The 24,613-nt window shown below is 41.6% G+C and overlaps 1 protein-coding gene across 4 annotated transcripts in view; it reads left to right on the top strand.

Annotated features, from left to right (window-relative positions):
• Positions 1 to 22,579, top strand: part of hecw2a (HECT, C2 and WW domain containing E3 ubiquitin protein ligase 2a) — a 45,015-nt gene extending 22,436 nt beyond the window's left edge. For 3 of the 4 annotated variants that reach the window (XM_085384636.1, XM_085384638.1, XM_085384640.1), the window contains 17 exons: positions 126 to 250; positions 1,081 to 1,266; positions 1,353 to 1,487; positions 3,305 to 3,425; positions 3,513 to 3,609; positions 3,755 to 3,838; positions 4,284 to 4,366; positions 6,120 to 6,240; positions 7,909 to 8,022; positions 8,611 to 8,763; positions 11,201 to 11,299; positions 11,872 to 12,001; positions 12,085 to 12,231; positions 15,440 to 15,554; positions 17,155 to 17,240; positions 17,685 to 17,797; positions 18,971 to 22,579. In XM_085384636.1, coding sequence (XP_085240762.1) covers positions 126 to 250; positions 1,081 to 1,266; positions 1,353 to 1,487; positions 3,305 to 3,425; positions 3,513 to 3,609; positions 3,755 to 3,838; positions 4,284 to 4,366; positions 6,120 to 6,240; positions 7,909 to 8,022; positions 8,611 to 8,763; positions 11,201 to 11,299; positions 11,872 to 12,001; positions 12,085 to 12,231; positions 15,440 to 15,554; positions 17,155 to 17,240; positions 17,685 to 17,797; positions 18,971 to 19,082 — 2,021 coding nt within the window. In that variant the 3' untranslated portion in view covers positions 19,083 to 22,579. The remainder of the gene's footprint in view (positions 1 to 125; positions 251 to 1,080; positions 1,267 to 1,352; positions 1,488 to 3,304; positions 3,426 to 3,512; positions 3,610 to 3,754; positions 3,839 to 4,283; positions 4,367 to 6,119; positions 6,241 to 7,908; positions 8,023 to 8,610; positions 8,764 to 11,200; positions 11,300 to 11,871; positions 12,002 to 12,084; positions 12,232 to 15,439; positions 15,555 to 17,154; positions 17,241 to 17,684; positions 17,798 to 18,970) is intronic. The other variant, XM_085384639.1, reaches the window with a different exon arrangement.
• Positions 22,580 to 24,613: the final 2,034 nt, after the last annotated feature.

Below are 24,613 nucleotides of genomic sequence, written 5' to 3' on the forward strand. Positions count from 1 at the left end.
GACGTGTGATTACTAACTGTCTTTAAACTCAGCACGTGCTATTAGAGCGTGTTTTCCTGACATAAGCTGCTGTGGTCGGTTTGGTTGGTGTCTCGGGCTTTGACTGGATGTCGTTTCTGTTTCAGAATACAGACGAGAAAGCGGCGTCGCGCACTCCAGCGGCCGCTCGCGTCTCTCCCTGCTGCTCCAGTCGCCCAGCGCCAAGTTCCTGTGCAGCCCCGACTTCTTCACCGTGCTGCATTCAAACCCTGTCAGTCCAACACACCTGTAGAGCAGATCTAACATACGCAAGGTCACCAAAAACCATTTAGGCTCATGTTTCTGCTTAGCTATCCTAGTTTCAGAAACTAGTAGTTGACAGATTACATCGTCACCTGTTACTTGTTACAGATCGTTTTCTTTTCTTCTGTATATGTATGCCAGCATCAGTGACAAGTGATCAACAACACGTTACAATGAGGTCATCAGAGTCAGGCTGTTTTTCATCTTTTCTTTCTTCCATGCTTCAAACTAAATCTGAGCAAACATCTGGAGTGGAGATGTTGGGAATTACGCACACTCTGTTCTCATTCAGTTAGTCATACTTCCCTGCACAACATCACAATAAAGTGATTAGAAAGAAGAAATTATAAGTGTAGTATTTTAAGAAATGGGCCAGGATCTATAAAGAACTCCAAATATCACATCAGCACATTGACATATTTGGCTGGGGTCATAAGGGACCTCTGTCAGGGTAGTCACTAATATTAGGGATATTGAGACTCTTATAGTCTGCCCCCTTTAGCTCCATGTGATGTGTTGACGTTAGTTTAATCTGTTTCTTCTTCCTCTTATACAACATAAAGATCTTTATAACTTCTGCTTTTTAACTGCTTGAGCTGTTAGAAAACTCCACATTCAACTCCATGTACACTGTTATTTTCAAACCTGATGTACTGATACTGCACTAATCATGTAGGAAAAACCCTGAATAACAGTATGTCTCAGATAAAAAAGGAAAATAGCATCATACCACTGAAATAACCCCACTCTTGTTTCTCTCATTGGTTCTCCTGTCGCTTCCTGATGACCTCCCCTCAGAGTGCCTATCGCATGTTTACGAGCAACACCTGCCTGAAGCACATGATCAGCAAGGTGCGTCGAGACACTCACTTCTTCGAGCGCTACCAGCACAACCGCGACCTCGTCACCTTCCTCAACATGTTCTCCAATAAGCAGCTGGAGCTTCCCCGGGGCTGGGAGATGAAGCACGACCACACTGGGAAGGTATGCCACGCAATGACGCCCGTTTTCACCTTCACTGCGCTGCGTGTGACATTTTCTGATTAGTTTATGTGCGCCTCAACCCTCAGCCTTTCTTCGTGGATCATAACTGTCGCTCCACGACCTTCATCGACCCGCGGCTGCCCCTCCAGAGTTCTCGCTCCACCGGGCTGCTGGCCCACCGCCAGCATCTGAGCCGCCAGCGCAGCCACAGTGCCGGGGAGGTGAGAGACTCGCCATTGCTGCAGAGCACTCATTGCCTGGAGCACGCTTAGGGTTTGCATGTTTAGAGAGGCCAGTTTGAACTCTGAATGTTGGCGTCACCTGTGTTGGAGCCATCAAGGATGCGTCACAGCAGCTTTAATATAGAGTAAAAAGTGCCACAGAAGCTCACTTCTAGTGTATATAACAGCATCTCGTAACAAGAGTCATGTCAAGGTATTATCAAGGTAGTAATGCTCACTATTAGAGGGAGAATCTCAGATGTGTCCAGCTGTGTGAGATTCCGCAGCTGCAGTGTCAAACATAAGGCTCCGAGGTCTCAAATCGGACCCATCTGATGGTTTCTAAGGTGTAAATAGTGCAAAAGAAGAAAGATGGTCTAATTTTTGGACTTTTGTCTTTATTCTGAACCAGCAAGAACGATGTAGAGAGCTGGAGGTCAGTTTGAGAGCCGTCTTAGTGGCAAAGATGTTACCAGTGGCTTGGAGTAATAATAATAATAATACTTTTTATTTTTTGGTGCCTTTTAAAGTACTCAAGGGCCCTGTGCAACACAAAATTAAAAAGAAGACCAATATTGGTGTTGAGGAATCGGGATCCAGTGAAGCTGATGAGAGTAGCTGTAATGTGGTCAGCAAACTGGGTGCAGCCGATGACTCTTGCTGCAGTTCTGTCCCATTTGGAGACGATTGCAGGGTTTTCTGTTTTGGTGGTCCAAAGAAAATTACAATAATTACAATAATTCAAACGAGAGGTGACGAGGGCATGAGCCAGGACTGTGTGACAGTAATATATCAAGGTAAGGTAGTTAAACAAAGGAGAGCCTGCTCGTGACTTTCCTTGTAATGACAGTAGACTAATTGAACTGAAGAAAATATTAAAGAGAAATGAGATGACTTCCTGGGTTAGACTTTGTTTAAAATAAAAAGTGGATATGATAAATGAGAGTGTCGCTCTATTAGTGCTACCTGTGGGGAGAAATCTGAAATGGAAGCATCTGGAATTCAACATGTAAAGGATGCTGAGGATCTAAAATGATGCTCTGTGACACGTGCAGTCATAACGTTTAGCTGTTTTTATGGGGTGAACTCACAGTTTATATCTGCAGTATTAAGACGCTCCAAACTCTCCAGCATCATTGCACCAGGTCTAGACTATTTTGCATACATCTGTTTGCTTCTGACACGTGCACATGAAAATGTGTGCGTCTAATGTGATATCGGCCGGGCTGTAACAGCTTCAACTCTTCAGGGAAGGCTTATGGGAATTTTTGGACATTCTCCCAGAGGCACATTTGTGAGGTCAGACACTGATGTTGGATGAGAAGTCCTGGCTCACAGTCCCCACACCATATTCCCCCCCTCTACTAAACTTTACACTTGACACAATGCAGTCAGACAAGTACCGTCTCCTGGCAACCACCAAACCAAGACTCATCCATCAGACTGCCAGACAGAGAAGCGTTCATCACTACAGAGAACGTGTCTCCAATGCTCTAGAGTCCAGTGGTACCGTGCTTTACAGCATTGCATCTGACACTTGTGTTTGGTAATGTAAGGCTTGGCTGCAGCTCCTTAGCCATGAAAACCTTTTCCATGAAGCCCTCTATGCACATGTCAAGGCAGACGAGCTAATCTGAAGGCCATATGAAGCTTGGAGGTCTGTAGCGTTTGACTTGGCAGAAAGTTGGTAACCTCAGTGCTTTATGCCCCTCAGCAAACGCTGTGTGGGTTTATGTGGTCTACCCCTTTGTGGCTGAGTTGCTGTTGTTCCCAACTGGTGGGTCGGTCCCAGAACTAGGATGCGACCTGAACTGTAGTGTTTACTGTTGTCACAGGTGGTGGATGACTCTCGCCAAACCAACCCGCCCGTCCTGCCCCGCCCCTCCAGCACCTTCAGCGGCTCCAGTCGGAGTCAGTACCACGACGTGGTGCCTGTGGGTGAGTCGGACAGACTTACACTTCCACGTGTGGATGCAAGAATAAAGTGAAATCACACATGCTGATTCTCTCCTCTTTTTCTTCCAGCCTACAATGACAAGATAGTGGCGTTTCTACGGCAACCCAATATATTTGAGATCCTGCAGGAAAGGCAGCCTGAGCTCGCCAGGAACCACTCGCTCAAGTATGCCTCTCTCTCAGTCTCCATCTCTGTCTCAGTCCGGCCTCCCGCGCCTCCATTATCGCCATCAGTCAAACTGAACACGTTTAACCTTTAATCTTGATGGACTGCATCTGGTTAGCCCCCTAAAGTGTGTGTGTGTTTGCAGGGAGAAAGTGCAGTTTATTCGCAGCGAGGGAGTCAACGGCTTGGCTCGCCTCTCCAGTGACGCTGACCTCGTCATACTGCTGAGGTGAGTCCTGCAGGTGTGTCTGTGTGGGGACAGAGCCTGCTGGTCAAAATGATCACCACTTATGAAATGTCATAAATTGGTACCTTGTGTCACCTTTTTGCCTCTGAAGTAAAATATTTGTGGACATCACACATGATTATTTGACCTACAAGTAGTATTTACAGTCATAATTATGTGCTGACTCATGTGAAGCGGCTGGCTTTGCAGCCTGCCTGATTTTATATATAAGCAACCCGCAATATTGCATTCCTGCTACCGTGTGTGTGTGTGTGTGTGTGTGTGTGTGTGTGTGTGTGTGCGTGTGTGTGTGTGTGTGTGTGTGTGTGTGAGGACTAACGCTGCCTGAAGGCGTATCGTTTCCTTTGTGCTGTCTGACAGTGTTCTCTGTGTGTGTGTGTGTGTGTGTGTGTGTATCTCTTTCTCTCTCTCTCTCTCTCATCTTCAGCTTATTTGAGGAGGAGGTGATGTCATATGTACCGCCATTACTCCACCCAGGTTACTGCCTCTCCTCTCCACAGAGCTCCCCCGGTGAGTCTCTGTCTCACTCCTTGTCTGCATCAGCCCAGCATTTATTAAATTCTCACTTTTATATAATAAAAACTGTAAAATGAAAATGTTCGTGTATATGCTGTCTTACATAATAAACTTTTTTAACGGTTTATAATCAATATACCTAAATTATATGAGTAATGATGAGTAACTACAGCATATTTATGGTGTATTTACTGTGTCATCACAAGTGTAACTTTGACATGTTATGGTGTAGCTCCTGTGCAGTTGTAGTCATTGCAGTAAAATTATGTTGTATCTATGGTGTAATTACCCGCAGCTATGGTGTATCTGCAGTGTAACTGTTCTGTAACTTCTGTCTTGTTACATTGTAACAGCGCAGTAACAATGATGTAACTGTGACGTTGCTAAAGTGTAACAACACTTCTGAGTCTGGATATCTGTTGGTCTAACGTCCAGTCCGGGAGATTTTAGTCTCATGTCTTCTTTCACCATTACCTAGAAAACCTGCTGATCTTGTGATCCCATAATATTTGTAAAGAATGCCTCGGATTTTTGGGAAGGCTGTAAACATGTTTATTTGTGCTTTAAACTTGACTTTTTTTAAATGGGAGTCTGTGGACTGACTCACCTTTAGAGTCAGCCTCAAGTGGCCACTAGAGGAACTGCACTTTTGAGACTTCTGATTGGCTTTATTTGCCTCTGAGGTTCTTGCTTATTCAAAGTAAAAGAGACAGAGAAAGAAAGCGAGAGATGATTTCAAGACAAATCTGTGTTAAGAGCTGCAGATGCTGAACACAGAGCTCACTCTCCTGCCTGGACACTGTGTTGATGATTTGGGATTAAAGTAGCATCCTTTAAGATTAATCCCACCACACAAAGTCAGCTGTCCAACCTCAATATTAAGATGAGAATGAGTCTTCATCCTGGTTTCAATCTGGAAACTGTGTCTGTAGTTTTGGTTTTCTTGGCCTTGACTTCCAGTTTCGATCCACGTTCGGATATAAAAGCACCAAGGTACTTTCAGGCTTTAGTTTTTATGTGTGGTTTTATCTGCGCTGACCCACCTTCCATATTTGGAATATATTTTATCCCAAAGCTCCACCAGGCTGTTCATCTCTTTTTCTTCTCCTGCCAGCCCACCGGTGTTGCTAAAACATCCTCCCCCTATGCTGTCGATGCTGAGAGTTTCAGACTTATGCTCCAGCATTTTGTCATAATTCTCTGCAGGATGACACTGAAAGGAGACAGGAACAGATAAAGGGAGCCACACACCCTGATAGAAAACACAAAAAGCTGCAAAGCACTTACCACCTCTCGAAACAATGCATTTAAGAGAAATGTTTCGATAAAAATCCAGCACACTTTATTCAAAGAAGCTTTTTGGAATGCGTCCTTGTCAGACTTGGTTCAAAACAAACATTTTCTTTGCAGCGCTGTTATTAGTGTTTTTCTTTTCACCTCTTTATGCTGAGCTGAGCTCTGATCACTGAGATGTGTATTTGCTCTAAAATTAATAAAAGCTTTAACAGTCTGATACAAAAAAAATCCCCCCAAAACAATCCAGGATTAACCTGCATGCGCTATTTCTGATTGTCTACACAATCACTCAAGCTTTACTCAATTTCTGCTCGGGAACATTCAGATTTAATTTTATTTCTGTCTCCCTGTATCCATTTATCTGTCTTTACATGTCTGTGCTCCTCTTTTTGTTCTTGCTCTGTCTCTTGCTTTGCATTCATTGTGCTTTTTACTGTCATTTACATCTCAGGTACCCAGAGAGCTAATGCCCGCGCCCCGGCTCCCTATAAACGAGATTTTGAGGCCAAACTGAGGAACTTCTATCGAAAGCTGGAGACAAAGGGTTATGGACAGGGACCGGGGAAAGTCAAGTAGGTCTAAAAGCTCCAAAAAGATGAATTAATGAATGCTGATTTCTAAATGAAAATAAAAAATGTTATTTATGAATAAAAACTGCATGTTCTGTTCAAAATCATAAACCGGTAGGAGGGCGAATTAAATTTCAGGAGGCACACCATCACGGGTTTAGCGTTAGGTATAACCCTAAATTTAGGCTTTACATATACACTGCTCAAAAAAGAATTAAAGGAACAGTATGAACATACCTCAGACCTCAATAGGAAAAAAATCATGCTGGATATCAATAATGATATGGACTGGGTAATACGTGAATGTCACATCGTTTGATGGAAATTAAAATGATTGACTTATAGAGGGCTGAATATAAAGAAACCCCAAAAATCAAAGTGAAAAAGTGATACTATTCCATTCTGATGAAATTGAATTGCACCAACTAAAAATAGTACTTCGTAGTTTCTAATGCCCCCATAATCCTAATGAGAGGACGACTGGTGTCCTGGGGGATCTCCTAACAGATCTGGACATCACTGAGCACCTGGTCAGTCTGAGGCAAAGCCTCATGGCATTGGATGGACTCACACAAAATGCTCAAGAGGAGTTCCTGCGAGATGAAGAACAATTCCTTCATCTTGCAGGAACTGCCTGCATACTCTTGCAGTCAGGGCATTTGTCATGCACCAGGAAGAACCCAGGATACAGTGCGTCTAGCATGTGTCTGGCAGTGCTCGTCCTGTTCCTTCCTGCACAAAGGAGCAAATACTGGTCCTGCTGATGTGTTGAGCCTCCTACGGGCCTGTCCAGCTCTCCAAGAGTACCTGCCCATCTCCCGGGATCTCCTCCTGCTCTTGAGCCTGTAATGACGTATTGATCATCACTTTATTTCTAAAGCACTTAAAAAACAACATAACAGCTGACAGAAGTGCTGTACAAGAAATGAGAGAACAAGAATAAAGCAATTAATCAGCTATAAGTTAATTCATAGAACCTAGGGAACATTTGAAATAGTACAGGCACATACGAAGGGTAAGAGTTTAAGACAGATAACAACACTGGATTAAAAGCCAAAGAGAAAATGTCTCTTTTTAAACGAGTTTTAAAGTCAGCAACAAATGAAGACTGCCTGACTCGTTCCACATTTCAGGAGGCAAAACTCCGAAGTCTCTGTCGCCTCTGGATTTATAAAATATCTCTAAAATATTGATGTGCCATCCTGGAGGAGCTGGACTACCTGTGCAACTAGGGTCCAGGTATCACCTCACACTACCAGTAGTGACATTGAACCTAGCCAAATGCAAAACTAGAGGAAAAACAATCAAAAAGAATGAGGAAGGAAAAAATGTCAGTGGCCCCCACCTGTAAAACCGTTTGTGTTGTGGGGGTTGTCTCACTGATGCTCCTCTAGTTCACCTGTTGTTAATTTCATTAACACCCCCTCTGACCATATCAGTATCCCAGAAGTTTAGCTGACTTGATGCTATACTCTGATTAAAAGGTGTTCCTTTAATGTTTTATTTTCAGCAGTGTATTTCAGTCCGGACTATTTTAATCAAAAGATGATTGTATGTTTTCATCGGTAGTGGTTTATAGTTGGCGCTCTGTTTCTATAACCGTGTGTGTGTGTGTGTGTGTGTGTGTGTGTGTGTGTGTGTGTGTGTGTGTGTGTGTGTGTGCACCCCCAGGCTCATCATACGCAGAGATCACCTTCTGGAGGACGCCTTTAACCAGATCATGTGCTACTCCCGTAAAGACCTGCAGAGGAGCAAGCTTTACGTCAGCTTTGTAGGCGAGGACGGGTCAGAGAAACACATTTACCTCCATTTCATTGGCGTTACTGTTCTTAATGACACGAGATGTTTGCTCACCTCATGCAGGGTAGAGTTTTCTGTTCTCATCTCAAGTTTCAAAGCATAATGTTTAACGCACATCGCCACAGTGCAGGAATGATTATTTATAACATCAGCATACAGGATTGCAAAAATGAACTGAACAGGCCCTTCATCGTACCAGCCAAAAACCGAAAATCGACCTCATGTTTCAGTTATTGTTTCACCTGCGCTGACTGTGTACATGAGAGAGAGAATCTAGGACCGGAAGAATAACTTAATAAAGCTTTTATAGTCAGTTTAAATAAAACAAAACAAAGGAGACATTGTGTCCCTTTAAAAAAAGGTCAATAGCAGGAAATTAAATGTCACCAAATTTAACAACAAATCATTTTATACACCTGTACCCGTCTCTTGTTTCCAGTGCAGAAGTATCGTGATTGTGAGGCTGCAAAATCCCATAAACACTAAATGCGTTCCTCCTCTGATCCAATCATCAGCCAAAGTCATCAAGGTTCATATGCATGTGTACTCTCATTTTGTGTGTGTGTGTTGCAGGCTGGACTACAGTGGACCCTCCAGAGAGTTTTTCTTCTTGGTCTCTAGAGAGCTGTTCAACCCATACTATGGGCTGTTTGAATATTCAGCTAATGACACGTACACCGTCCAGATCAGCCCCATGTCTGCCTTCGTGGACAACCACCATGAATGGTGAGGTTTCTGTCAGCCTGTGATCTCTGCCTGCCTGTTTGTTTGTTTGTTGCTGTGTGTGCTCCTGTGCTAAATCTAAGGTGTTAATTTTATCTGTCCTGAATGCTGATCCCAAAATGGAAGCAATTTGTGGAGAGCTGTGTGGAAATTTGGATCAGCAATCTGTCACAACTCAGTTTTTTTGCTCAGTGGCTGTGGATGGATGAAGGTCTGAGTAACATGAACCACAGACTATAGTATTCCTTGCTACATTGCAGATTTATCTGTAAATTTATATTGCCGGAATTTCATTATATCACAGGTTTCTGTTTCTTATACCGGTAGGTATTTTTTTTTATTATTTTAGATTTTAAGTGGTTATAATAGGTTTTATAATAATAATGGATTGCATTTATATAGCACTTTTCAAGGCACCCAAAGCGCTTTACAATTCCACTATTCATTCACTCACTGATAGAGGCAGGCTACAGTTGTAGCCACAGCTGCCCTGGGGCAGACTGACAGAAGCAAGGCTGCCATATCGCGCCATCGACCCGTCTGGCCATCACCAGTAGGTGAAGTGTCTTGCCCAAGGACACAACGACCGAGAACCGGCAACCTTCCGGTTACAAGACAAACTGCCAACTCTTGAGCCACGATCGCCCCATGAGGTATAAGAGTGTAGGGAGGGTTTATGTGGCTTAAATATATATATAAAGGTATACTGTTTATGTGAAAGCTGGATGCAGCCACCATGATATCGCTCACCGGTTTCAACAACAGTGTGCTGGCTGCTGCCGTGTTACTTTTTTTGGAGCCAGAAGTGACCATATTTAGTATCAGGTAATGTTCACTAGCTTTTTTAGCAAGCTGCCTCTGTAATCTTTTTCAGTGTATCAGACACAGATACTTGGTAGTTAGTGCTAAGAAACAGAAGAATAAAACACTGGTCCATTACATAAAAGAACTGCACCTACCAGTGCTGCCGGTACTTCCTCTGTGTCAGAGATATTATATTGTGTATTTCTAAATACACAATATTTGTGTATTTCAAAATGAGTACATTCACTAGAATCAGATCTATCTATCTGATTCTAGTGAATGTACTCATTTTGAACACTGCTATGCAGAACGTGAGCAGAGAGAAAGCGAGAGAATTTGATCTATTTGCTGTCACATACGTTGTAGAATGTGGCTCTGCCTCAATACCTAAACAGGAAAATGAGCACAGTTAGGGGTTGAAGTGGGATATGGCAGGTGGGGGTACCCTAAGATCATTTGTAGTGCTGTGACCACCAATCCAGATCATTCTGGCCCACTTTAACCCCAGAGTATAGCACCATGAATGGTGGACAAGTTATGTGGTTTTTGCTCTTTCATCTCTTTGTAACCGATAAGCACAGATACACCGATAGGATTCTCTTTTATGTGTCATTGTTTCCTCCATTTAGCTTCAAATGTGTTTGATGTTTGAAGGCGTGCAGGGCTGGGAGATAAATACTTCCCTCAAATGTATTAAACCTAAGACAGTAGATACTATAGATATTTATGTAAAGATATGGGGAGTAAAATAAATACTCTAGTAAAGTACAGATACACGGAAATTCTATTTAAGTACACCTGGTGGTCAGGTAGGATGGACTCACTGAGTTTCTTGTTTTTTTTTCTTTTTTTGAAGAAGGGTCTTTACTAGAATTTCACTCACCGAACCTTCTTGAATTGCCATGTTATTGACACCATATTTAAAGCAGTTACATCCCTAGATTTAAGCTTTACTAGTATCCAGATAGTGAGTTAGGAGGAAAAATCAACTCTCATGCAGCTGTGATGAAGTTGGGGATTGGTTATAGAGAACAAAACTGTTTTTGTATCAGGCTGTAAACATGTTTATTTTTGCTGTAAAGTTGGACATTTTAACATGGGAGTCTATGGGGACTGACTCACTGCTGGAGCCAGGCTCAAGTGGCCGTTAAAGGAACTGCAGTTTTTGTTCTTTGGGGAAAGTTGTTTGTTATATCGTACATGATTAGAGGCAATTATCAAGCTAAACCTATGTTTGAAAGAACAAAGACAATTTTCTGATGTTATAGAAGTTTCACAACCAGATAGAATCGAGAAGCATCTTTAAAATATGATGCAGATACCAAATTGTTTGTTATCTTCCCTCGTGGTTGGGATTTGTTCTGCCAACTTCAATCTTGTTCTCACAAACCATCTTTAAGATTCTTATTTGTTGTCTCTATTTGTTGGGTCCTCAATCAAGAGAGTTTTAGATATCATAACATGAACATAATGTGTGGAAGGTGCAGCAGACTATGGCACAATGTTTTTGCATCCGCAGGAAAAGATGTAGAATCTGGTTCCTGTGTTGTTTAGACAGTGTGAAAGAAAGCGAGATCACTGCGGTCCTGATGTTGCTGCTGTCTGTATTCACACATATTTTCCATGTTTTATGCAGGTTTCGCTTCAGCGGGCGCATCCTGGGGCTGGCCCTTGTTCATCAGTACCTGCTGGATGCCTTTTTTACCCGTCCTTTCTATAAGGGGCTTCTTCGCATGTAAGTGCCTCAGCCTGCTTCCATTCATTGCAAGTCAGCATTCAGGGTAGCAGCACTTCCTCCCTGACCAAATAAGACCTTGAATGTTTCAGTCAGTCAGCAGCTGTCTGCTTCTCCTGTCAGTAGGAGCAGCACCCTTATTAAGCTTTGTCCAAACAACCTGAAACGCTGCCAAATGTCTGCAATGAGGACAGATGCTGTATTAAATGTGTTCTTAACCTCTCGGGCAGCAGCGATCTGTTCTTAGCTTTATCACCATTAGTGCAGAGATAAGCATTTATCAAATGAAATGTCATATGTTCAGTCCAATATAGTGCTGAATGATCTTAGTATAATCAACAAAGCAAGTGAACGTGCATATTTTCCTGACAGTAATAACATGTGGAATGACCAAGGAATGAAAATTATGCAAAAGCATTCAAAAGATCAGCAAAAGATTTGACACATACCTATGCTTCATCTCCATACTTTGTATGATTAACCTTCAGCCTCACTTGTTAAAATCAGCTGACGATGATTAACGAGCAGGTCATCCCCACCTGTTGACCCCGCTGTGACCCTTATTCATGCAGCCCTTGTGACCTGAGTGATCTGGAGTTCCTGGATGAGGAGTTCCATCAGAGTCTGCAGTGGATGAAGGACAATGACATCGAAGACATGCTGGACCTCACCTTCACTGTGAATGAGGAGGTCTTTGGACAGGTGCGTCTTCAGTCTGTGGTGGCGCCCTGGAACAAGAAAAGCAGACCGCAAATTTTATGTGTTATTCCTCTGTAATTCTGCAGATCACAGAGCGAGAGCTTAAGCCGGGTGGGGCTGGCATCCCTGTGTCAGAAAAGAACAAGAAGGAGTATATTGAGCGAATGGTCAAATGGCGCATCGAGAGAGGCGTGGCCCAGCAGACAGAGAGCCTGGTCCGAGGCTTCTACGAGGTACAGTGCCGGTGTTACAAATGTTAGAGGTGTCAAAAAGACAAGATAAACAATGCTAAAATCCTCAAAGGGGTTTTAGGGGCATCCCCAAAATCCAACTAAAGGCCTCAAATAAATGCATAACTAAATAAATAAATACAACTTTATTTGTGTGGCATCTTTCACAACAAAAGTACAGAGAATTCCTCATGTGGGAGGACAAATTTCCAAGGGTATAGGCCTGAAAATTTCTGGATCAGATTTAAAGATTCGTCAGCTGCTTAACAGTTGAAATTCAAATTATATTTATGGATTATCTGAGTGGAAGCATACAGATAAAGAACAAAAATGGGACCCAGGATTGAGCCCTGGGGGATGCCAGAGAGTCTGAGGATGTAGGGGGAGGACAAAGCAAGTCTTGCATCCCTAGTACCAAAACACCATTCAAGGTAGCTTATTAGTTTATGATGGTCAGCCATATCTATATCTGTATTTGATTAGAGAAACTAATTATTAATTTATCTACAGCTTTTTTGGCCATTTTCTGTATAGATATTGTTGTTTTTAGTCTACAATTGTGTGATTAAAAGGGGATCTATCATGCTTAGTTCCATCTTTGCTTGGTCAATCAGTTCATCTTCTGGCTAAAATAAGCAGTTTTAGCTCTTCCCCATTCTTCTGATTGGCTGCTCCTCGCATGCAGAATGTTTGAATTAGCTGGGAGGAGCTTTTGCACTCTAAACTACCCATATAAGGATATCCCCTTTTTGTGACAACATAGAGATCCAAAAATAATAAAAAAGAGTGTTTAGTTCTGTTTTAACTTTCAGCTTCTGGTTCACAGGGATTAAGAACATGTATATGTATGTATATGAATAACATAAGGGAAAGCATAAAAGGTCCATTTTAAATGTGAAATGGCTTCTTTTTATCTTAAAGTGCTCACGACCGAGACTTTAGATGGCCCGTATGAGCAAGGGGACTGATTTAATGTTTTTATTGGTACCTGAACATAATTTTAAGTACTGACTTGAAAAATGCTTGTGCTTTATTGATGCCATGAGCCCCAGTTAAAATAACAATAAGTACAATTTTCTCCTTTATAGCACATAATAGGTATTATCAACCCCATCGATCAATACCGGTGACACAGTATGGCTGCGTCATTGCAGTAGCTGGCTGAAAATCCTCTTTCTTTTTGAACCAGTGCTAACCCAAATGGACATCTGGCATTTGCAGCAGTGCACGATGATGCAGCTTCAAGTTGAAGGGCTAGATATGCTCACGATAATGCCAAAGGAGCAAATGACAAGTTAGCATTTAAGCGATCTACACTGTGATGTGCTAACTCTTTACTACATGTCTGTGATGTTAGCTCTCTTGTCATTATGGGCATTAAAGTAATTCAATGAAAAAGATTACCTGGAGGTACCTGTTGTGGTGCAGTAATGGCAGCTAAACCTGTACTCAAAATCTTTTGAAATATTGACAAAGCCGAGAATGCTTTCTAGTTAAAGTGCTGGTGTGTTAAGGTTTTAGTTATCCATCTCGCCTGTTTTATCTAGAGGGGTTGTCAGAGTGTTGTTAATCTTATTATTATATGAGAGCATGGATAGCAGCAGTGGTGTAATGTAACTTACATATTTTTCTCACAAGTATTTCTATACTCTGCTACTTTCTACTTCTACTCAACTATATTTTGGATGCAGTATTTGTACTTTTTACTCCAGACCAAGTATTTTTAAGGCTCCACTGCTTCTTATTTTGTAGATTTTTAATATAAGCCTACTCATATATAACTCATATATAATTCTGCATTGGTTATGCCCCAGTAATATGATTCTGCACAATGAGTACTTAGATTATGTTAGATTACATTAGGCACTTTATGTAAACACTCACTGGCCGCTTCAATAAATATTAAGTCTCTTTCCAGAAATCATCAGCTGTACATTTACTTTAGAAAATCCACCCATAACAAGTGGATGCGCTACTTGGGTAACAAAAAACTTAATGTGGGACAAACAGTAAGTGTACTGATCCTGAGAGGCATTCAACATATGAAGGGCATGTCTTCTGAATGTGTGAAAAGGTGCTGAAATTTAGTCTATGTTTGTATTCTCCTTTATGCCTCAAATACCTTTAAAACTGTTGTTGCTGCTTTTTTGCCTAGAGTTGTTTGGGTTTCAGTGAGGATCCATCAGCTCCATGCTTCTGGAGATAAAAATAAGAAAGGGGTCTATGTTATGACCACTTTTCCTTTTATTTGTGATCATTTTCTACAAAAATCTGCATAGCTTTGTGTCTTTGTGATCACTGATCACTAGTGACAGAAGGCGATTTGTTAACCTGCGGAGATCAAACGTGACAGCCTTTCATTAAAAGCTTTTAATGAATGAGACTTTAAGAAGAGGGTCAGAACCAGAGCCAATCAAAATGTGGGACAGGGAGACGAGAGATAAAAATGCTGCCCACCTGGTCACCCCGTGTGACTACTGACAACGTGACAGAACATGAAACATTAATGGAGTTGCTCCTCGGCTGAGCTGTATTATCAGATAGCTGCACTCTTCTTTTGCTTGGCGGATGTAGATAGAAGAAAGAAAATAGTTCCTGCACAAAGCTGCTCTCAACAGTTTGTAGACTTTTATTTTTTATTTTTTGAGTAACCAGGTCATTATTTCTGGACAGAAACATAGCTGCTGAGTTATTAAAATGGATTTTTTTGGTAACATAATGTAACTTCTACCATTTATTACATTCAAGAGAAGGCAGATGTCTCCAAAACTTGGCAGTGAACGGCAGAACAATTTAGATGGATAAACAGCGCTGCAGGCCAAAGGAAGAATATGTAGCTGTCCCTTTAACACTCCAGGAAAATAGATCTGATAGCCTGCTGTCATACAAAGAGAAGACAGAGTGATGAGGAGTGGGTTGTAATGTCTTTTTATGTCAGTTTTTTTATAAGCACAAACCCGCTGCTTTAATCCCTCCCCTGGCAAGTCGACAGACATCCAGGCCTTTGTGCGCCCTGCTTTTCTAAATCCATAATTTACTGTAAACAAACTGATGGAAACTTTTCCCACAGTGATGTGTCACTGCACAAAAAGGATCTTCCGCCAGCAGTCTGATGTAGGTGGGAGGACTGTGATAAATAAATTGTGATAGATAAATAAATAGGCTGTACCGTGTTTTCACCAATGTTTGTGTGTGTGGTTTGGTTTGTTAGGTGGTGGATGTGCGGCTGGTGTCGGTGTTTGATGCCAGGGAGCTGGAGCTGGTTATTGCAGGCACCGCAGAGATTGACCTGGCAGACTGGAGGAACAACACAGAGTACAGAGGAGGTATGGAGGGGGGGGGGGGAGGTTGGGTGCAAGGAGGTGGAGGAACGTACTGACAGCTTAGCCTAATGCATGCCCCGCCTCCGGTCCTGCAACATGTTCATTCACAAGTGTGCCACAGCCACTAAACCTCTGCTCTGAGAAGTATTTCCTCATTCATTCATCTCAACTGGTCCAGCGATTTTAACACTCGGGGAGATGCAAGGAAATAAGACTACACACTACTAATAAAAACCATAAAAAAAATCCATCTTCACCCCGAAGAAAGTTCAAATAGGTGCATCTGTTTAAATGTCTCTAGCCCCTAAAATGAAGGTGGTTGTAATTCAGTTTTTCTTTCTACTGTTTGAGGGACACAAGCAGTCCTACCTATTTTGTTTCTGATACTGACACCTTGGCTTTGGGTGTCTACAGATATCAAATACTGATCCAAGACTAGCTGTATTCATGAGAATTATTCTTGTATGTGTATGTAGGCATCCGTGTCGGCTTAAAAACTGAAAAACATATATAAACATTTGCAAATGCATAGAAATTATATTTATTAGTGAAATTATGCTTGAAAATGGAATAAAATGAGTTAAGTGGCACAGACACATGACAGACCTTTATGTTATAGTGAGTGTACTGAAAAACTTTTGCAAACACATAAAGAAAAGCTGGTGATCAACAAGTTTATAATATCTCCAAACTGTTCATGCTTTGTTGCTAATTTAGCTCCGCTGTGAGCAACCAGTACACTGCTGCTCTCTTGTCGCCTTACAAATACAAGACAGCCACCTTAAAAGGGTTTTATGTTGAAAGGTAACAACCCTACAATATTAGAAAATATTAGAGAAAACCCGAACGATCAGACCCCAGTGACAGTAGGAAGGAAAACCTCAATTTTAATAGGAAGAAACCTCCAAAGAACCAGGCTCAGGGAGGGGTCGATAGCTGAAGCCTCTGACTGGCCTCAGCGTCAACTGACTTTGAAGAGGAAGAAGTTTGTTTTGGTCTTTATATGACTGCACCAGTGCCCAACTTAAGATAAGGAAGGATTAATTCGAACAGAAAACCATACAAAGCTACCCTAGAATAAAAATTTGAAGTTTGAAATGAACTGAACAAAGCCCCTTTAATTAATCTGAAAAGACTGAAGCCTTACCTGAAATTAATCAAGTTGTTTTTCACAATATATAATAATTCTCCTGTGAACAAGTGATTAAATTTGCAGGGTAACAGCTGTACTGGACTTCACTTAATGTTACTCTGCAATAAGCTTCAAACCTTTGGAGTTATTACAGCGTATGCGGTGTACAGTCAGGCTGCAGGTGCCGGTGTCCAAAGCCATCACATTTAAAGGCTCTTTAGGGTTCTGGCCAGCAAAGTTGAAAAGGCGCCAGCAGCTGAGAGACAGAACAAAACTCGAGCTGACAATCGGCCATGACTCAGTGTCAGGGCGCTTTTAATGGACGAATCGACTGAGACGCACCAAACCGCTGTGTCCATCAAACATTAAGAAGCAGAGCCAGCTCACAAACCTCAGGAACAGGGGGACGGACGCCCTTATTATTTGTTATTCGTCTGACTCATGCACCATCGCTGTCTTATCTCCCCACAGGTTACCATGACAACCACATAGTGATTCGCTGGTTCTGGGCGGCTGTGGAAAGATTCAACAACGAGCAGAGGCTGAGGCTGCTGCAGGTATATATATTGTACATATATTTATTAGTTTCAGATGTAGCCATTCTTGTATTTTGCTTGTTTACATTATTGTATTTTGCACAACTCTGTTGCTTGTGAAGCTCGCACACAAGAATTTCACTCACATGTGCTGTACCAATGTACCTGCACATGTGATGTGACAATAAAAGTGATTTGATTTGATTTTGATTTGATTTGAGGTAGGGCACGAGGGGGAGCGCATGCACACAGGATGCCCCCGTGTGGACACCGCCTGCAATTACATTTTTTAATATGTTTCTAATTCTGCAGGAATGTCCCATTTATTTAAACAAGGTGTATTCAGTTTTCTGATTTATTTAACACTGAAACAAAGAACCTGAGAGTAAGTGAAATAACCCAAACTTTTTATGGCCTAAACACTGACTACATTTCATCCTTTTCTTGACTCTCTTCTCTCCTCAGTTTGTGACGGGCACCTCCAGCATTCCCTATGAGGGCTTTGCCTCACTACGAGGAAGTAACGGACCTCGCCGATTCTGCGTGGAGAAGTGGGGGAAAATCACCTCCTTACCCAGGTAACCTCACCTTTTAGGGACTATACAAAAATGAATAATAGCAGAGACATTGTAGAGTGAATCTTTTCAAAATAAAATGTCCATAAATATGAACGCTGATCAAACAGGTATGAATAAGGGCTTTAACGGGCTGTTTAGGTTGTTAAGGCTTCATATACGTCACCTCTGTTACTTTTTTTGTAAAATATGATGGGAGAGATACGACACAATTTTAGGGCGTAAACACACTTAAGAATTTTAGTGGATTTATTTATGTGTTTCTCTATGGGGGTCCAAAACCGACAATTTCAAACAAATATCTAGTAAACAAATAACTCAAAAGAAAACTTAATTTAAACTTAACTTAAAAGAAAATTTAACTGCCATTAAATCACTGAAAATACATAAAATAATGACATAAAATTTAAGACAAATTTATATTTCTGTATTCATTCGCTTCTTTCTTAATTTGATATAATAGGATATCAAATTAATTATCATACAAATTTGATATAATACGTATGACATTTATCTACCTTTTTAATGCCTTTTTATTTATTTTATTTTATTTTTATCATATTAATTAATTAATTTTTATTTGTTTTTTTTCTATTATTTTCCCCTGGCTTTTGCATACATACTGACATCATTAGACTAAAAAAATGGAAAATGTAACAAAAAATAAATGTTTAGGGGCTCATTACAAATGTTAAAAAACATAGATGCAAACATAAAAAAACAGAACCATCAATTTATGTCACATTTTATATAATAACAATTTACATAAATTTTTTTTGGTTTGTTTCTAAGACAAATAAAATATTAATATTGTTAAAAATATATTTTTTTAAGTGAAGTTTAAAAAAAAAAAAAAAAGCAATACTGTTTCTGATCAAAGATCATATTCTGATTTTGACGTTCATTCACAGCGTTTTAATTCATTATTTAAATGTTGGGGTTTTTTGTATGTTTTTTGAATGCAAAGCACTTAAGGTCAACTCTATTGCTATTTCTAAATGTTCTCTATAAATACAAGTGACTAATAAAGACGCAGCATACCTGCAGCTCTGTAGGGTATAAGTGCAGCAGTTTTCTTTTTGGGTGTATTATTTGACAGGAACAAAAGCAGAAGAAAAATCTAACAGATGACTCATCTCATCATCTGTTTCATAAGGTCTCGCTGTGTTTCCACAGGGCTCACACTTGCTTTAATCGTCTGGACCTCCCGCCCTACCCGTCCTTCTCCATGCTCTACGAGAAGCTGGTAACCGCTGTCGAGGAAACGAGCACGTTCGGCTTGGAGTAACCTCAAATTGGCCGACACCCAGGAGAGAGAACCATCTGGAAATCTGTGTTCCTCACTTAGAGGCATTAAAAATAAAACTAATATCCTCAAAAGGCAACTAAACCCCCCTCCCTTCCCCTCCCTGGATGACGCTGCTGTTTTTTCCGACTGGCTTTACATCACTCGGCACGCCGGCTTTGCTCTGATTCTCCACCTCCGACAGCTTCAGGACAAAAGACGGAGAATCGGAGGACGGGTTGAAAAGCTGTACAGTACAATTTCTTGTTTTCATGGTAACCTTTGTTCACTGAGCCACATGTGTGCTTTATCTCTTTAGTTAATGGCCTTGGTTACTGGATTTCTAGCACCTCCTCCTCCACCTCCTCAGAGACAGCTGCTCCAAAAACCCACTGAGTTCCTTTTCCCTTCTCTGGACCTCAAAACTGTGCCCGTCCCGCTCCGGGGCTGCAGTGATATGAACTATAAGACACACCAATCACCTTTGCACAAATACACACTTAAGCATTGTCTTTGTATTATGAGTGCAAACCAGTGTTTTCCCCGAGAGTCTTCATCGGCGCGGGAAGAAGTGACATTTTAGTCTTTAAACCGAACGCTGGCTGCTTGTTCGAAGAGAGGGGACACACTGGTGTGCACAAATACACACTGAAAACACACCTGTTCTCACAGTTTAGAACCCCAAATGAGCTGGACATGGAGTCGCAGGTCATCGGCGGTGCTTGTGCGCAGCGTCAGTGACACATTGTGGTAATGACGGCAGGTTTGAGGTCAGGACTGTTACCTTCAGTTACTGCGACACCACAGCCCAAAAACATAAAAAAAAAACATGTGACACATGAACGGTTTCAACAGAAGCGCAAGGTTCCTGTCTTACAACACATTTCTCATGAGCAATAGAGGCACTTTCTGACATAACACACAAAGTCCTCCCCAGCCAGTGAAAGTGATGAATGTACCAAACCAGTGACTGAATGTATGAACCTCGAGCAGGAAACAGAAGTTGAAAGGTTTCAACATAAGCGTGACTCGGTTTGTTTAAGCACTGATGATTTATAAATGCAATGATGGCTCATGAGATGCATCTATGGTGCTGCCAGCTTGCTCGGGGGATCAGGGCTCAAATGAAAGAAATGCCAAACTAGGTCACAGGTCGTAACATTTCCTGGGAGGAAAACATTTTACTGATAACAACCCTCAAAAATAACCCAATTCCTTGATTAAACTGATCATTGGGCTCATTTTTATGGTTTTTAATGGCTTTATTTGTGTTTATCGCATCTATATTCTTTCATTTACCAAGGATGCATATTTTAAAGTGTTTTAACTTAAATATTTATCTTTTTAAATCATTTTTTATGCAGAAGGACATCTCAGTCTGTTAGCCATGCACTAACATTAGTCACTGCAAAACATCACAATGCAGTAATTAGGAGGAGAAAATTACAATCATATCAAATTTTATGCCATTAAAAAAAATATATATATTTCACTCATGTAACACTTTTCATGGTTGGACCAATAAGATCCCCAAAATGATAAAATAGAAGTCACTGATGGAGTGCAGTTGTGAGGAGAAGACAAAATGTTTTCTTTGCAGCTCTCAGTTCAACTCAGACTTTGACAGGACAGTGGAAGGTCAAAATAATGGCATATACCCATCACTTTTTACATTTTACACTTAACTAATCATCACAAAAAGCAGATCCACGATTTTAAACATCATGTATAGCAATTACTACTGTTACTGCTAAAGTAAAAGAAGGATTTAGGAATAAAAATCCACATTTTAAGTATCAAAAATAAATTTCTGGTATTTTTAGAAAACTAAACTGCTTGAAAATTGTTTAAATTAATTGCATTATGGTGCTTTTAAGTTGCATATAAACCTTTGCTTTCATAGATGTGCAGCATCTGAGGTCCAACTCCCCTGAGCAACGCAGTGGCCGCTTTGATGCATCGCTCTAGTGAATGGCTATTAGATGTACCATGAGGCATTGGTGGGATTATTTTAGTGCCTCTTGGGAATGAAGTTTTATTTCTTTGCAAACATGTGACCAGATCCAAGCGTCTCACTGTAGGAGCTGCAGTTTTTAAAACAAAATATCAGATATCAACACCAGAGGGCAGCAAAGTCCCACTCAACTCAAACAACCAGTGGTCTGGTCCTCTCTGAGTGGCTTCCTGACCAGGGTAGATTATGATGATGATGATGGCCTTGTACTTTAGAACTTGTTGCATACAGTCCATGCCAGACAGTAGTTTTGTCTCTGAAGCATGTGATCGAACATTGAGTGCACTCACACACACAAACTCATTTTCTACAGGGTGCATGCAAGATTACACCTACTGTACAGAGTCCTGTTGGAGTTAGACCACAGGGGCTGGAATAGTGGTAGAGATCCCCACCTGCGATGCGACATGTGTGGGCAGACTTTTGTATCTGAGCCCCGCCTCCCTACCCACACCTCTCGCCCACCCCCGCCCTAATAATGCATGCAGGATCTTCCTGGTCAGCTCCGTGAGCTGGACCTGGTAGAAACTCCTAGGTGGCGTTGTGTTATAGCTCGATATTGCATGCTGAAATAGTGCAACACACTGTCCTTACTAGCTTTTTTTGCATGAGGATATTGCTATACATTCAGACAAAGGGGTGAGGGAGCTGGTTAAATTGTGCCACTCCAGTTGTGGCGCTCCGGTTGTGGCGCTCCACCTGAGGCGTGCGCCCTTGTGCTCACCTGGCACTGTCGTACCTTTAGCTCGTGGGAACAAGGCGGAGGATGATGGTGTTTGTTAGCTCTCTCCGTGACAGTGGAACAGCGAGTATTTTGGCAGCATGCTTCGAAAACTTCACATGTGCGTGTCTGCCTGTCTCAGTCACAGGCTGATGGTCATGGTTCATTGCTGAACAGGTAATGGATCAATAGGGCTGCTTTTGATTTTGTGAGAGCACATGTATGTGTACCATGTGTGGAGTCCTGTTTGTCTCTTTGTATATAAATGTATATGTATGTCTGTCCTGTTGTGTGTTTAAATATATATATTTTGCACCGGATGTACCAAAGGTTTGGGGCTTGCAAAGTCAACCATTAGGCCTGCTCTCTATTTCAGTCGAACAACCACACATTCCCCCCTCCTCCCCACCGCTGTTTCTGGCTCACAGAGCATCACCTCATGTTTGCTTGAGGAGCAGATTTGTGGCATGGGCAGCGACGCTTCACGTTAGGATATTCACCCGGTTGGGTCAGTTTCGGTTCACCATCAATTTGAGGCTTTTCAGGTGCAGATGAAGACTGCTGCACCGCTCATCTTTCTGTGTACATCTGACAGGACCCGGCTCCAGTTTTCAGAATTCCACTCTATGCAAAGCTCCTGTATGTGTGTGTGTGTCCATTTCACTCCAATGATTGTAATAAAAGAACAAATGGAAAATTTTTATGAATGATTCACGATCTTACTTATCTTTTACTAAAGTTATCTAATATACAGTGGCTTGCAAAAGTATTTGGCCCCCTTGAACTTTTCCACATTTTGTCACATTACAGCCACAAACATGAATCAATTTTATTGGAATTCTGTGTGAAAGACCAACACAAAGTGGTGTACACGTGAGAAGTGGAACAAAAATCATACATGATTCCAAACATTTTTTTTTACAAATAAATAACTGAAAAGTGGGGTGTGCGTAATTATTCAGCCCCCTGAGTCACTACTTTTAGAACCACCTTTTGCAGCAATTACAGCTGTCTCTACCAGCTTTGCACATCTAGACACTGAAATCCTTGCCTATTGTTCTTTGCAAAACAGCTCCAGCTCAGTCAAATTAGATGGACAGCGTTTGTGAACAGCAGTTTTCAGATCTTGCCACAGATTCTCGATTGGATTTAGACCTTGTCTATGTTTTGTGATAAACCATTCCATTGTTACCCTGGCTTTATGTTCAGGGTCGTTGTCCTGCTGGAAGGTGAACCTCCGCCCCAGTCTCAAGTCTTTTGCAGACTCCAAGAGGTTTAGTAGGCAGGGATAGCTCAGTAGGTAGAGTGGTGGCCCCATGATCGGAAGGTCGGGGGGTTCAACTCCACTGAACAGCTACCCTGAGGTACCCCTGAGCAAGGTACCGTCCCTGCTCCCCGGGCGCTGCATTGGTGGCTGCCCACTGCTTCACTGGGCGAATGGGTTAAATGCAGAGGAACTATTTCCCTATGCGGACTAACACATACACATTATTACACATTTCTTCCAAGATTGCCCTGTATTTGGCTCCATCCATCTTCCCATCAACTCTGACCAGCTTCCCTGTCCCTGCTGAAGAGAAGCACCCCCAGAGCATGATGCTGCCACCACCATATTTGACAGTGGGGATGGTGTGTTCAGAGTGATGTGCAGTGTTAGTTTTCCGCCACACATAGCGTTTTGCATTTTAGCCAAAAAGTTCAATTTTGGTCTCATCTGACCAGAGCACCTTCTTCCACATGTTTGCTGTGTCCCCCACATGGCTTGTGGCAAACTGCAAACGGGACTTCTTATGGTTTTCTGTTAACAATGACTTTCTTCTTGCCACTCTTCCATAAAGGCCAACTTTGTGCAGTGCACGACTAATAGTTGTCCTATGGACAGATTCCCCCACCTGAGCTGTGGATCTCTGCTGCTCGTCCAGAGTCACCATGGGCTTCTTGGCTGCATTTCTGATCAGCGCTCTCCTTGTTCGGCCTGTGAGTTTAGGTGGACGGCCTTGTCTTGGTAGGTTTACAGTTGTGCCATACTCCTTCCATTTTTGAATGATCGCTTGAACAGTGCTCTATCTGATGTTCGAGGCTTGGGAAATCTTTTTGTAGCCTAAGCCTGCTTTAAATTTCTCAATAACTTTATCCCTGACCTGTCTGGTGTGTTCTTTGGACTTCATGGTGTTGTTGCTCCCAATATTCTCTTAGACAACCTCTGAGGCCATCACAGAGCAGCTGTATTTGTACTGACATTAGATTACACACAGCTGCACTCTATTTAGACATTAGCACTCATCAGGCAATGTCTATGAGCAACTGACTGCACTCAGACCAAAGGGGGCTGAATAATTACGCACACCCCACTTTTCAGTTATTTATTTGTAAAAAATGTTTGGAATCATATATGATTTTTGTTCCACTTCTCACGTGTACACCACTTTGTATTGGTCTTTCACATGGAATTCCAATAAAATTGATCCATGTTTGTCGCTGTAATGTGATAAAGTGTGGGAAAGTTCAAGGGGGCCAAATACGTTTGCAAGCCACTGTATGTCAACAACAAACTGTGTTAATGGTACCAAAGTATATCATGAAGGAGGCCTCACCCTGATTAAACACTCCTCTACTAAACCTGAGGTTTCTGTCCAAGTAACAAAAGGAAAAAGGATAAGTGAAGCTACATTAATATATTAATGATGCAGATATTTAAAGATATCAGATTGGAATGCATGCAGTAATGAAAATTTGGTTTAGATGCTGAGGGCTGTGTTAAGCTTAGATCATTGTTAATAAAGGTACACATTGTACATA

Source organism: Rhamphochromis longiceps, linkage group LG16 (assembly GCF_057381845.1).
Source record: "Rhamphochromis longiceps isolate RC_006_pf linkage group LG16, R_longiceps_female_GT1.1, whole genome shotgun sequence".
NCBI classification, from domain to species: domain Eukaryota; kingdom Metazoa; phylum Chordata; class Actinopteri; order Cichliformes; family Cichlidae; genus Rhamphochromis; species Rhamphochromis longiceps.